Source organism: Manduca sexta, chromosome 27, assembly GCF_014839805.1.
Source record: "Manduca sexta isolate Smith_Timp_Sample1 chromosome 27, JHU_Msex_v1.0, whole genome shotgun sequence".
In the NCBI taxonomy this organism is placed as follows: domain Eukaryota; kingdom Metazoa; phylum Arthropoda; class Insecta; order Lepidoptera; family Sphingidae; genus Manduca; species Manduca sexta.
Genome location: NC_051141.1, coordinates 3,296,183 through 3,310,295, shown reverse-complemented (window position 1 = coordinate 3,310,295; position 14,113 = coordinate 3,296,183). Strand labels below are relative to the sequence as shown.

The window sequence follows — 14,113 nt, the reverse complement described above, 5'->3', positions numbered from 1 at the left end:
CTTAATGACATGCACGTAGTTTTAAATCATGAAAGTTCTTTATAATTGTAATTTACGCGCCCAAAAAAAACGAACGTCATTGACCCGCGCAGCGTCAGACACTTCCGGTACCGTTAAATTTATATTTTTTCTCCTCAATTCTCTATTCTTTGGTATGTAGAAAACTAAGGTAACCAAAAAAGACATTTTGAACACACATTTGATATTGAAGATGAATCATTTATAAATCATAGTCAGTCGTAAAATGTGTTAAAGTTGCGTATAAGTTCAGGTGTCATGCGCATGTGTGCTATAATACAAATTTTTATAGACCCTTAATGTTAAGATTAATGATATGCACCCCATAAACATTCAAAAACTTATAGATTGCATTTCGTTTAAACGGCTTTTTTGACTTAAAGACGTGTTATTGTTCTGCGACTTGAAGCATACTTTAAACAATAAAATACAAGTTTTCGAAGATATAAATCGGGGATATAGTTAATTAAACAATGTATTATAATTATTATATTAAAATTACAATAAAAAATATAATAGCATAAATAAATTCATTGATATTTTCCAATTATCAATGGAATGCAATGCCCATCACAATGACCGAATATCATTTTTGGAAATGATTAATATTTATAAAACATATATGTATTTTTGGAATCAGGCCGGTGTGAGCTCTTTGGTTTTATAAAATAAGATTGAATGCGCAACACTTAACGTGTAAAGTGAATTATTTTAATTCTTTATAAACACTGGCTGCAACAGTGAACTTTGAAACGGTATTCGGGCGCAATCGGGAATTTTACAATACGAGTGATAAATGAGTTAAGTTGTATAATTTTTGCTGAATCACAATTACAGCCGGCAATATGCAAAGATTTGTTGCTTGATGATTGCTTTAAAAAATAACTAAAGGTCTTTCTGATAATATTAAACTACCAAATATGCCTTAAGGTGCATGCAATCAACAATTTTAGCGACATTTTCATTTATTAATTAATGAAAAATTATTAATATTATAAAAAATTAACTAACCAAATTAAAGATAACATATTGCAGAAATATGATGTTTAATTTATTTTCCTTTATATAAATAAGCTTTTGCCCGCGGCTCCGCCCGCGTTATAAAGTTTTTCGGGCTAAAGTTTTCCGTTATAAAAGTCACGCTATATATTTTCCCGGGAGCCTATGTTCTTCCCAGGGTCTCAAACTGTCTCCATACCAAATTTTATCCTAATACGTTGGGTAGTTTTTGAGTTTAACACGTTCGGGTAGACCGATGCAGCGGGGGACTTTGTTTAATGATATATTTTTGTAGAACTTTTTAAGAGGAACAATCCCGTCATACATTATTGTTGCATAACTTTAACCGTTTACGCAGCGCACGCAACAGAAGCTCTCAAAACTAATAAATTGTCCCCGTTTTTGCATCATGTTTCATTACTGCTCCGCTCCTATTGGTCATAGCGTGACGATATATAACCTATAGCACTCCACAAACAAAGGGCTATCCAACGCAAAAAGAATTTTTCAGTTCGGACCGATAGTTCCTGAGATTAGGCATTACTGCTCCGCTCCTATTGGGTATAGCGTGATGATATATAGCCTATAGCACTCCACAATCAAAGGGCTATCCATCGCAAAAAGAATTTTTCAGTTCGGACCGATAGTTCCTGAGATTAGGCATTACTGCTCCGCTCCTATTGGGTATAGCGTGATGATATATAGCCTATAGTACTCCACGAACATAGGGCTATCCAACGCAAAAAGATTTTTTCAGTTTGGACCGGTAGTTCCTGAGATTAGCCATTACTGCTCCGCTCCTATTGGGTATAGCGTGATGATATATAGCCTATAGCACTCCACGAACATAGGGCTATCCAACGCAAAAAGAATTTTTCAGTTTGGACCAGTAGTTCCTGAGATTAGCGCGTTCAAACAAACAAACAAACAAACAAACAAACAAACAAACAAACAAACTCTTCAGCTTTATATAATAGTATAGATAATAAATGTAGAATAGATAGTAACGTCTGAAAATATGGTTAGCATGCCTCTTTGCTGAGGGCACCGCTTTAATGAGAAGTTAGAATCAATGTAACCAACTTAAATATATGCACAGAATCCAAACATCTGTTCTAATGGACAAATGAATGCAAAAACACAAACACTAATAGTCGGAACGAACTTCCTATTCATAGTTAACAAACGGTCATTTTATGAAAACAAAAAGCAAAAGAAACAAAGGGTTACAGAAATTCAGATTATAAATACGCTAAATATTGCTTATTTTATAAGCCTTACACGTGTAAACTTAACAATGTAGCAATAGACTTTTATTTTAGACTCCAGTTGTTACATTCAAAGGAGATATAAAATGCAATAGCAAAACTCAACATATTAATATTAATGTAATAACACCCCGCACCTCCCTTCTGTTAAGCTTGTGCCTCTCCCAATAATGATCTGTATCTTGTCAAGACGTATATGGGCTATATCCCTGACGTTAGGGCATTAAGACGTTAGTGCTCTCGGAGGCCGAAATCTGGTTTAAAGCCATAATCCACACTATTGTGCCGATACGCTATGGAAGCGGTCTTAACAGATTACAATAGTGACGTATAATCTCAATTCATAGTCGAAAAATATAATCAAATGCGAGTTGCATCTATAAGTTTTTAGTTTAATAACTAAAATTGCAAGGGGGTACCGATTATTCAGTTTTAATAAAACAAAAAATTATGTTTTCTTAATGTATTTCAATGAACCGAATATTGCAATGAAAATTAATGTACTATATTTTTTTGCATATTTACATGAAAAAAGACGGAATAAAGGGTGCTACAAAAGATTATATTTAATCACATTCGTTAATACCGCTATTGCTATTTATTAAATTATACTATACGTCGCCATGGACAATAATGTACGGCAATTAGCTCCTTCAACGTAGTTATGAATTAATAGGAAACTTGATGAGCGGACAAACGTCAAAACCACTATCATATCGTGCGGGTACTGTAACGGCTAACCTGTCATTTCACGTCTGATCCAACGTAATAGTATGCATTTGTTCAAATTCTGAATCTTAGATAATAATACGATTATTGTGCCAAAACCAAAAGCTGAACTACAGCTTATGAATTTCTTCCGCATCATTTAAAGTTTTCGTTATAAGTTAGAATAACTATTAACAATAGATTGCTGAATCAATACTGCAGGTTTAAAGTGATATCGTCGCGATGTATGCAGTTTTGTCTGAATTATTAATGAGCTGAGAATTTAAAATAAGCAATAGATGGCCAACCACAGTACTTGAGAACGTTTGAACGAGAATCGTTTTGGCGACTCACTTCAGGTCTTTGGTTTGTGAGGTGGTAGCCCAGCCAAGCCCAGGGTTGGGATAACACTATCTCGCAGGAAACCGATACGTAATGGCTGTTATGTAGTTACGTTGGGTAGATCAGCCACGTCCATTCCAATCTGTATATAACTCGAAAGCTAATGGGTGCGATAATTTTCAGCCAATGTCTCCATGTAAACGGTAATTACGATAGATGTGCCGTAATCTAGCCCCAATCTATCATGAAAGTAAGAAGATATTGCCTTAACCGTGTTATATTTCACTGTATTAATCGCCGAAAATCCCTAGTAACTGGACTCAAATTACAATGTGGTGATTGCTTTTGTAGTTCCAGCCTAATTACGACTTGGTTTTCCTAATTCATGATAAAAATACGGTATGTTTTTATATCTTTATACTTGTAAAACGATAATTCTCGATTTACACGAGGAGCTGCTTCTAGTAGAAATCTTCTTTGCTCTTTTACTCAACTTGTAAAAAGTTGTCACAATGAAATACAAAGACATTACAAAGTTATGGTCGAAGTTAACTCTCATAATTAGAATAAATAATGAAAATAAACACTTGAAACCTCGAATTAATCAAACGCCATTTAAGACATTACTCCATCGACTTCCATAATTGAGCTAAGGTGCAAAAGCAACATGGGTATCACTTGTCACGCGATGCTAAAGGTTCCACTGTAATTGCTGTTTTGTACACCTTATTTATTTTTGGTCGCCTCGTTGATTTAATGGTAATGCAATTGGGTTATGGTCGAACAGTTCTGGGTTGTAATGCATATAAGTTTTTGTTGCTCAAGTATTGCTTTAGTGCAATGAAAGCTTTATTTTGACTGAGAATATATTTTGTATCCGATATCCCCCATGATATAGGGGACGAAGATACGTCCATCGACGAACCGTCATAGAACCAATAAGTTCAGGGTGTAAGTATCAGACTTAAAAAGAAATGAGAATGGTAATGAAAATAGATTTACTGATTTTTACAACGACATCGATCATTTTATAAAAGTTAATTCGTAGCTTTAGCACTTAGCGATTGACTGTTTTATCTTTTGTCCAACGGTGTCAATAGACTCAAGGAAGTATGCCTAGGAAAGATGATATACTTGTAAATGAAGTTCTTAACACTTCATTTAATTTTATTATTCTTAATTATATCTATGGTTTTTTTAATAGACAGTATTGACAAATGACATTTTAATTTAAGTCGTATAAATAAAGATTTAAGATATTTATGAATGTGAAGTAATAGTTTTAAGTGTTGTTTCTCTTTCAGGTAAGATTAGTTTTATTTATTAGTATGGTAGTAAGATCTATACATGTAAAGTATGAAAATTATTATAATAAAAATATCTCTTTCAGAGCAACAACATATTGCTTTTATTTCAAAAGAATACAAATACAAAATATTGAAATAACATATTATATACTTATAAACCCTACGATTTATGTGAATTTCAATATTAAAGTTCCCGACAGTGATAATGAAATTGTAAAGGATAAAAGTTCTTATATATAATAAATTATAAAAATTGTTAATATTTAATGTTGGCAATCATATCTGCAATACCGACAAATCCAGAAAATCCTATTCTATATCTTCGCTTTGTGTGCAACATCCCTTTCAAGAACACCGTGAATATAACAAAACCTAACAATTTTTAACTCAATCTCATAGAAATCTTGATTATAAGTTAGATCAAAGGTGGATTGGTGAAAAAGAAATGTTTAAATAAGTATATTATAATATCCCCTATAAATATTCTAATTACGTATTATAACTTCTGTCTTCAAGGAAAACATATTTATCAATGCAATACAAAGAAAATAACTTTTAATTATTTGTTACGAATTACGGACATGACATCAAAAATACCTACGAGACTAAATTGTCAATTTTCTAGTTGTTGACCGCGAGCAGAAAAAGTTGCACAAATTTGTATAGGAAATTATTACGTCGTCCCCGCTAGCAAAAAGGCGCGCTAACCGTATTTTTCGAAGCTTTTCGAAATTTAAAATACATATAAAAATTTTGCGTCATATTACTGCAACATGTTATCTTTAGTTTATTTGATGATTTTTTTTTATAATATGAATATTTTTTCGTTACTTTCATAATAAAAAAGCCTCTAAAGGATAATTTTTTTTAAGTTGTAACCATCACTTATAGATATATTACAATTTAATAAGGAGTATTCTGGCATGTTCTTTAAAATATCCTGAGACATAAACTTTATTTTTTAAAGATATTCTTCGGAAATATTTGCTTATACCCACCCTCCCGTAACTCGCGCGATGTCAAGTATGGAACGAATTTCCCAAGGCCGTTGGCTCGGAGAGGGACCTTAACTCAAGTATTACTTACAAACTTGAAGAAAAATCTCGCAACTGCTGAGACGAATTTAATCCAATTGACATTGCAATTCAATGAATACAAAATTCAATAGCTTGTTAACAGTTAGTAAAGGTGCTAGAAGCTTGTTAATATTCTCCGTTTCCAAGTAGCGACTAGCGACAACATAATAACTGTTCTTATTTTAAAATCATGTACCTATCTTATCACCCTGATTAAAAAGTAGTTTGAAAGATTGCCGTTAGATGCCGCTGTAATAATATTAAGGCTAAAGTAATTATTTCTTGTAATTTGTATAAAGTGATAATTGTTACAGGTTACAGTAACGCGTTACTCGCATATCGTTTAAGGAAAAAATTATAGATGGAGTAAATGAGTCATTTCTTTTTACATGTTGGCTTTATTAATAAGCAACATTAACATTATTGTATGATAATTATTATGGAACGGAATGGCTATTTTTATTTGATTTAGGATCGTACCCTGAAGTAATTTTTATCACATTTTAAGCTAAGTCAAACACACGAGACTTTCTCTATTCATATGCAATGTTCAATTATTTGGGATGTGATAAAAACAATAATAAATCTGTTATTATAAGACATGGCTCGAACTTTGTACCTCGCGGAACTCAATACCGATATCAATTTAAAATAATAAGATTTAAAACCTCTCACAGGCGCAGAATTCCACAGACGGGGTTGTAGGCAAAAGCCAGTTTCTAAGAATTTTATTTTATGGAACCGATTCAATTATGTTGTATTCTTACTCTATCAAGCCTTGTTCGGCTTTTAACCTCAAGTTTTATAAACCAATCTCTGTAAAACATTTATTTTTTATTAGCCGGGAGGAAGGAATATTTATATATGGTCACAAGAAAGTTAAAACATTTTGTATGGAAGATAGATTGGACCCATATCTGATAAGATATAACATTCTACGTTTTACGATGATATCTAAGCGCCAGCGAGTGATATAAATGTTATTGTTTACATCAGTAACTGGAATTACTATTTGTTACATAGCGGAAAGCCGATTGACACGTTTGGTTGATAAAATTTATTGATTGTTGCCGCGACAATTATCGACGAGAGATCCCAAATCACAACAGAATCGGAGATGCGCCGGTCTTTAGGCGTGTGTCAAATTAATAATTGGATTTATTAAAATACTCGGTAGGCCCACGACTTATTCTACGTGGAGTTTGTTGTCTCGCTGGTTATAGCCCAAAAAATGATCACCGGTACACTTCTTCAATACAGAATTCGCACGACGCGTCTGGCCTGTATCCACCGTGTATTCCTCTTTCCCACGAGTTATTAGATTTGAATGCAATGATTGGTTTTAGTGTGATACTCAAACGCATGAGCAAACAAATTGGTAGACAAACATTTTCAAAGTAGTTTAAAATTCTGTTCTCTATTACCGTGCGTTTTCAGTTTATTTATTTCTTACAATATACATACGGACTATATTATTTTATAGATAGATAACGAATATAAACTTCGCTGTCGTAAGTCCACGTGAAACGTTTAAATTTTGAAGCGACATAGAATTTTGGGACATGACTAACGAAGGTAGCCTGTCCATATTAACTTAAGAAGTTATAGTGCAATTAATTTTTATCTTGATTACGTTAGAAAAGATGGCGATCGGTTATAAGTGATATCATTTTTTATTAATTTTGGCGAGAAATGATTGTTATGTCCGATGATGTATTGGGTTAAATGACCGCTCTAGGATTACGCTACTACATCGTACAAGTAATACTGAGTGATACACATCTGATTTTAACAGTATAGAAATTTACACAACTAACTATATTAGGTAAAATCTATGATAGCTACCTTTCCAGAATTCATATTATATATTACCTAAAACAATAACAAAATACTTATTAAAATCTGTCCATTCGTTTGGGAGCTACATTGCAAGAGACATACATACAAATACAGTCACACAGATAAATCTAAACTAAAATCATACTTTCTTCAAATTTAATACCATCAACTTTCTTGAGCATAATATTGTTAAGCTTACCTAGCTCTTTTTTCCTATGGACATCTATATTGTTATCAGATATTATGTATGCTCTGCGTCGACTAATGTCGATGACTGAGTCAGATCATAGAATTATAGACAAATCTTTGTGGTTTTTAAATGCTTATTATTTGATATTTTAAAGGTGATAATTTTGTAAACATAATATATAAATAAAATAAAAAAAGGTGGCATACACGCCTTTAACTTATAATAGGTACTCCGCTTTACCCACCGGGCTATTAAAATCAGTCTAACTGAAGGTATCCACAACAAGTATTATGTTGCACCGGAAGCAAGGTATCACAGTAGTGATTCATGTGAAAGCGATGGATATGATATACTCATATCAATTAGATTTATTTCGCCATTTTGTATAAAGGAACGTCAGAGTGACTCGACTGTACCTGACGATCGGTGAAGTGGCATTCAAAAAGAGTATTGATGAGAGTTGGTTTCCCTCAGTAGTTTGAACAATTATACCGGTTTCAGTGGATCGGCATGTCGATAGAATTTAGTAGTCTTTAACGACAGTTGCTCGAATCTGACTGCTATTCGCCTCTACAAATCCCACGCGTTTACAGGCACCATTAATGTATTCGAGATGGTTTGGTGACAACAGTTAGGGGTAGCTAGATTCTAATATCGATTTTAAGGACACACGAAACTTAATTACGTGTCATTGATTTATGATTATAAAGATTTACACAGATAATAAACAGCATGTCGCTGTCCTTATATTACATTAATTACACATTTCTACAGCCTATGATATATATATGTATATATATCAATTTTAGATCCGTTTATTTTTAATAGGTTTTTCCCGTTCGTAACATTTTTTATAACAATAGTGTTTCCTTAAAAAAAATATTTTTATAATTTATTTATTGGTAAATTCCAAGAAATAATAGCCCTCAATAATTTGTATAGAAATTATCGGTTATTGATCCGAAAGTATAAAAAATTTCACTTGATAAAAATTGACGCATATGTCATATTTAGCTCCGGCTGTCCATGTTTGAGTCTAATTTAGTGCGTTATTTACTGCGTAAAGGTATGCCATATTTTTGACGGTTTTTTTGTTTTATATAATAAAATGTTTATTGGTTTACATCCTGATGCTTCTAATATTTATTCTGAATAAACAGTTAGTTAGCAAGATATACAGTATAAGTTTACAAACATCGGTATATTTTTATTTCTACAAACATTCTAAAAACGTAATAATATATGTGATTTTTTATGCAGGAAGTTACATACGTTAATACTTATGATATAAATATTTTAATTAATTAGTAATCTTGAGCTCTTAAACTTGAATCGCGGGAACGGGTGGAAACCTATACTAAGTATATTAATAATATTATAAAGTGGAAAAGTTTGCGAGTTTAATTTTTTTTTGTGTGTTGGGACTAATCAGCGGATTAGAAAATTCTTTCACTAATAGAGCTACATTCCTCCTAAGTTCTACAGGGTAATTTTTATACAGGGAAAATATGGCGCGGGACTTATCCTGGATTTTTATCGAGAGCGAAGCCGCGGGAAGTTATAGTGCAATAAAGTTAATATTATAAGTAAGCGAATACCAGACGACTCAAAGTATTTTTATTTATTCCTGTTATAGAGACTAGAGGTAACCGCGTCGGATATGATAACATTGGAAGCAATAAAATGGTATCCCTCGCTAATCGAGCCGCGTCGTCTGGACAATAAAGGTGACGCGATAACTGCTATTATTTGACGTGAAACTTTGCATCTTTAACGAGGTAAGTCTCTCGTATGCTACAGTCGGTGTAGGACTTGTATATTTTTCTCGCCAAGAAACAGGACATAATGTTGTGTTTTTGGTGTAAAGAGGATTACAGCCATTTTAATTACTGGCTGTATGAGACTCTACATTTAATGGTTTAGGATGACGAACATTTTTCAGAACCAAACAATTCAATCCGAATTCTTTTAGTATTGCTACTACTCAGCACTTACTATCAGGTTAAAGCATTCATCATTACCTTATTTATAATATGTAACTGTATGCAAGTACTATAAAATAAAAATCTCGCCACATCAACATTTAAAAGAATAGATAGAAAACTAATTACTACCAACCGAAATCACTTTTTCGTCGCATACTGAAATATAAGTATTTAGTATAGAGATAACAAACAGTAGTTATTATGACAATGAAGGAAAACATCAAGGAATCACGTGCGGACAGTTCTGTATGAATTTGAAAGGTATGTGACGCTTTTCGAAACTCCGACCTCTAGTTTTGAGTCTGTTGTGTCCAATACTGGGACTATAAACCTTATTATAAATAAATTCTTCCGTTCAGAGCTTTGCTCGTCGTAGTGCTAGCTTTAGAAATTCGCCTGCGTGGGAGGTCCAGTCCAGTTTAACTTGACCTTACGAGCGCATAATGACGCGTACTTCGGACAGGCCGCGCTGTATCGTTTCTGCTCAACGGATTTTTAAAACTAGTCAATATGGTAATTTGAGAATTAACGTCCGAATCACGTGGGATATATGGATTTTTACAAACGATTATAGATATCTAGGGTTGCCAACCGTAGTATAATATATAGTATTGTACTATATTTTGGGTCTGCGCATACACTATTGAATAAGTATACAGTACTTAAAAATTAGTATTTTTAAGTACTGTAAAGTATAGTTACTTTCAACATCTATTAGCTAACAAACAAATTCTTCATTTTAAAAATATATGATCGTTCCTTTTCATTAACTTTACAATTATGAGATAGCGTGTATCCGCACTTTATTAGAAATAAATTAGTAACAAATATATTATGTTTGTCTACCTACTGTTTTACTTTTTTTGTATAATACTATGTTTTTATGAAGTGTGCCATATCTTGTATGTCTTGTTTTGAAAAATACTATATTTACTCATAGAAGTTCTGGCACTCCTACATATACCTACCTTCTAAAAATTCTTAAATTGGTCACAAAAGGACCATGTTTTGCAGTATGAACTCTAGTAAACTGTCATAAGGGTAATGATTATAATTCCTTGTGACTATTACCAGAATAAAAATAAACCAAATTTTGTAATCTCTGAGGTACTTGCCTACTGACCAATAGTCACTAACATGAGTGCGTAAACTTATTTGGTTGTATTCGTTACTCTTCCTTCATTGTCATACTTATTCGCCATGTTGGCCCATGAATTATTCGCCAATAGTCTTTATGAATCACTACGCACAATCCTCAACTTTAGGACTACGGAGCTCTATTTGTATCTAAAGGTTTATTAAGTTTTAATAATAATAATAATATCAGCCCTATATTATATACTTGCCCACTGCTGAGCACGGGCCTCCTCTACTACTGAGAGGGATTAGGCCTTAGTCCACCACGCTGGCCTAGTGCGGATTGGTAGACTTCACCCACCTTCGAAATTCTTATAGAGAACTTCTCAGATGTGCAGGTTTCTTCACGATGTTTTCCTTCACCGTTAAAGCGAACGATAAATTCACAAAGCATACACACATGATTTTAGAAACGTCAGAGGTGTGTGCCCTTGGGGTTTGAACCTGCGGACATTCGTCTTGGCAGTCCGTTCCACACCCAACTAGGCTATCGCCGCTAACTATTAAGTTTTAGAGGTTTGAAAAAAACATAATTTTCAAAGTCTATCTTTTTAAATCTGTCTATACGATATCCTAATATTAGAGGATTATAATTTTAATGATAATAACGATGAGGGAACCTTTGCACCTAAGAAGTTATCTATAGGAATTTTGAGGTTGTGTGAAGTCTACTAATCTGCACTAGGCCAACGTGGTGGACTAAGGCCTAATTTCTCGCAGTAGTAGAGCAGGCCCGTGCCCAGCAGTAGGACAGTATTTATATACACAGGGCTGATATTATTATTTAAGTCCGGGATATCGATAGAAACCTTAGGATAACTTTTTGAATCAGTATTCACGCGCTGCGCGTTCGATCTTTTAAACTTTCTTTCTATTGATAAACTAAAGAACTCAATTAAATTAAATCTAAGCCATATAAAGTTGGTGACAAATAAACATTATTCTATTCATATAATTCGTAGTATAAATAGCTACTTATTTTTTTTTAACAAGATATAATTTTATATATAAAACTGATAGAGTTCTTTGTACTCAATCCTTTCATTGAGTTATTAGAACCGATCGTATATATTATAAACACTGGGCCACCCGTTTGCGGTGGAGAACTGGCGATATGTAACTGAATAACTATATTGCCTTTGAATTCAATACTGCAAACATAACTGGAAGCTGGTTTATATAAGGTAAGGGACCCATGAATGGTCACCTAATTTTAAAATCTTCATAAAATTGTTTCATGAATAAAGAATAACCTTTGATTGCCTTGCATCGTATCACTACATATTGTAAATTATAATAACGAAAAAAAAATCGTACTACGATTTTGCACTACACACAAAAATATTAAAAAAAAATTGACGATGGGCCTTTTTAGGAGCAAGGCTTTCATCGGTCACACTACCTTAGGAGTTATTGAATCATGATTCACGAAGTGAAAAATGTTCCAGGTAGAGTAAAAGAACCGTTTCGGCTCTAAACATTGTTATTTCAAAGAATTTGTAACAGATATCGAAGCAAAACTAGTTAGCTAAAATGGGTTTACACACAGCTTTTGTTAATAGCTAATATTATCACATTGCAAAAAATAGTAAATAGGCTACACACCTACTAAAAATAACTATTTAAAATAGGTACCAAATTTTATGGTAAATTTTAGCCATAAGCAAATAGATATTACGATTCTATACTACTGTACTAAGTTTAACATATTTAAATGAGATACTTTTGTACATGCCATAACATTGTGCAGCAAGCTGACCGCTACATCTGAGTAGTACAAGAGTTATATTAAAAAACTTTATCATAAATAAGTTGTCGGTAGGTAACATTACACGGAAAGTAAGGAAATATTTCGTGTACGCACACACCTGCGCTCGGCCAGAGTAAATAACGTAGTGTGAATGTCGTTACTATGAACTAGCAATTTATTATTTACAACAGACCCATGCTACATAGTTCTTTCATTTTACTTACCGTCTTCACTTGGGTTATAAAGCTATACACCTATTTAGGGACAGATACCTAAATAAAAACGGCCCGTCATTATTTCACAAGGGGAAGCAAAAAATAATGAAAACGTGCGGGAAAGAGAGAGAGCGCTATGCGAACGCGTGTGGCACGACAGAGACAAGGTGAGCAAAGCCCACTAGGGGAGTTAAAGCGCGAACCGGTTCTGCATGTGTGCAGACAGACGGCGCCCTCCCGCCCCTCGGCTGTCGACCCTCGACTACAGTGTGGAGCGCCTCACACTGGCGGCTTTTCCCCGAAGCGTTGCAATAATAATACCGGCCGCGGCCCTACTTTACTTTGTTCCGCACAAACTTTTAGGGTGCGTTCGGCGCTTTTTTTATAACTAATATTATGAAAACACAACACATCCACCGGTGGCAGTAGAGCGGCGATCGCGTTATAAGATTAAAATGCAATGCGAACCCTTTCTCCTTCGCTTGTTAACGAGCTGAACGTGGACTCGGCACTCGGTAATGTTAGCGCGATATAATTATGCATTATGTATTCGTTTACTGTGTACATGTATCGTGATCCACTGATGACGAATCACACCTCGGCTCACCATGTTTAGCCACACGCGACGCACTCACCCACACCATATCGCAACCGTAAAGTAAAAAAATAACATAAAATACCTTTTGGTGTAAAAACCATAAGAACAACGTTCCATCGTTTCAAAATAAAAGGTTAACTGAAACGTAAGAGCCGTCCCATGCGGCGATGATTAAAAGAAAAAACAAACAAAAAGGTGAGGATCGAGACATTCGCACGGGTGAAAGTAAACACAACACTTATTATCGACGAAAACGACATACAAACACACTTTATCGACAGTCCGGTGCCCGTGTCATTGTAACAATAACCTTCTTTTCGAATGGCGAAACACGACTGTGTAGTGTGCCCGAGGTACCGCCACACCGCACCCAAGCCCCTCACCTCCCCGCGCCGAGACGCTCTCTATCGCCCTCGCCAATGGTACGCCTGCTGAGAGCCTAGCCCCCTCATTGGTCCGTTCGTTTTACGGCTATTTCACAAACAAAACCGGTTGCCAAGAACGGCACGAAAGGGCGCGAGGGACGAAATTATTTAGCCTTGTGCGATTCTTATTATTGTGAGTCTTCTCTTTCTCTCTCACACTCCTCACCTCTAACTGAAACGGCGCGAGTTTTTTGTTGCAATCGCGCAATTCTCTTAATGAACCATTTTTAGTTTTAAAGAAATATACCTACATTTT

At 34.3% G+C, this 14,113-nt stretch overlaps 1 protein-coding gene across 11 annotated transcripts in view; it reads right to left on the bottom strand.

Annotated features, from left to right (window-relative positions):
• LOC115444870 (polyhomeotic-proximal chromatin protein) overlaps positions 1 to 13,803 on the bottom strand; it is a 59,317-nt gene extending 45,514 nt beyond the window's left edge. For all 11 annotated transcript variants that reach the window (XM_037443869.1, XM_030170827.2, XM_030170830.2 and 8 more), the window contains exon 1: positions 13,515 to 13,803. In XM_037443869.1, the coding sequence (XP_037299766.1) occupies positions 13,515 to 13,549 (35 nt within the window). In that variant the 5' untranslated portion in view covers positions 13,550 to 13,803. The remainder of the gene's footprint in view (positions 1 to 13,514) is intronic.
• Between the last annotated feature and the right edge of the window lie 310 nt (positions 13,804 to 14,113).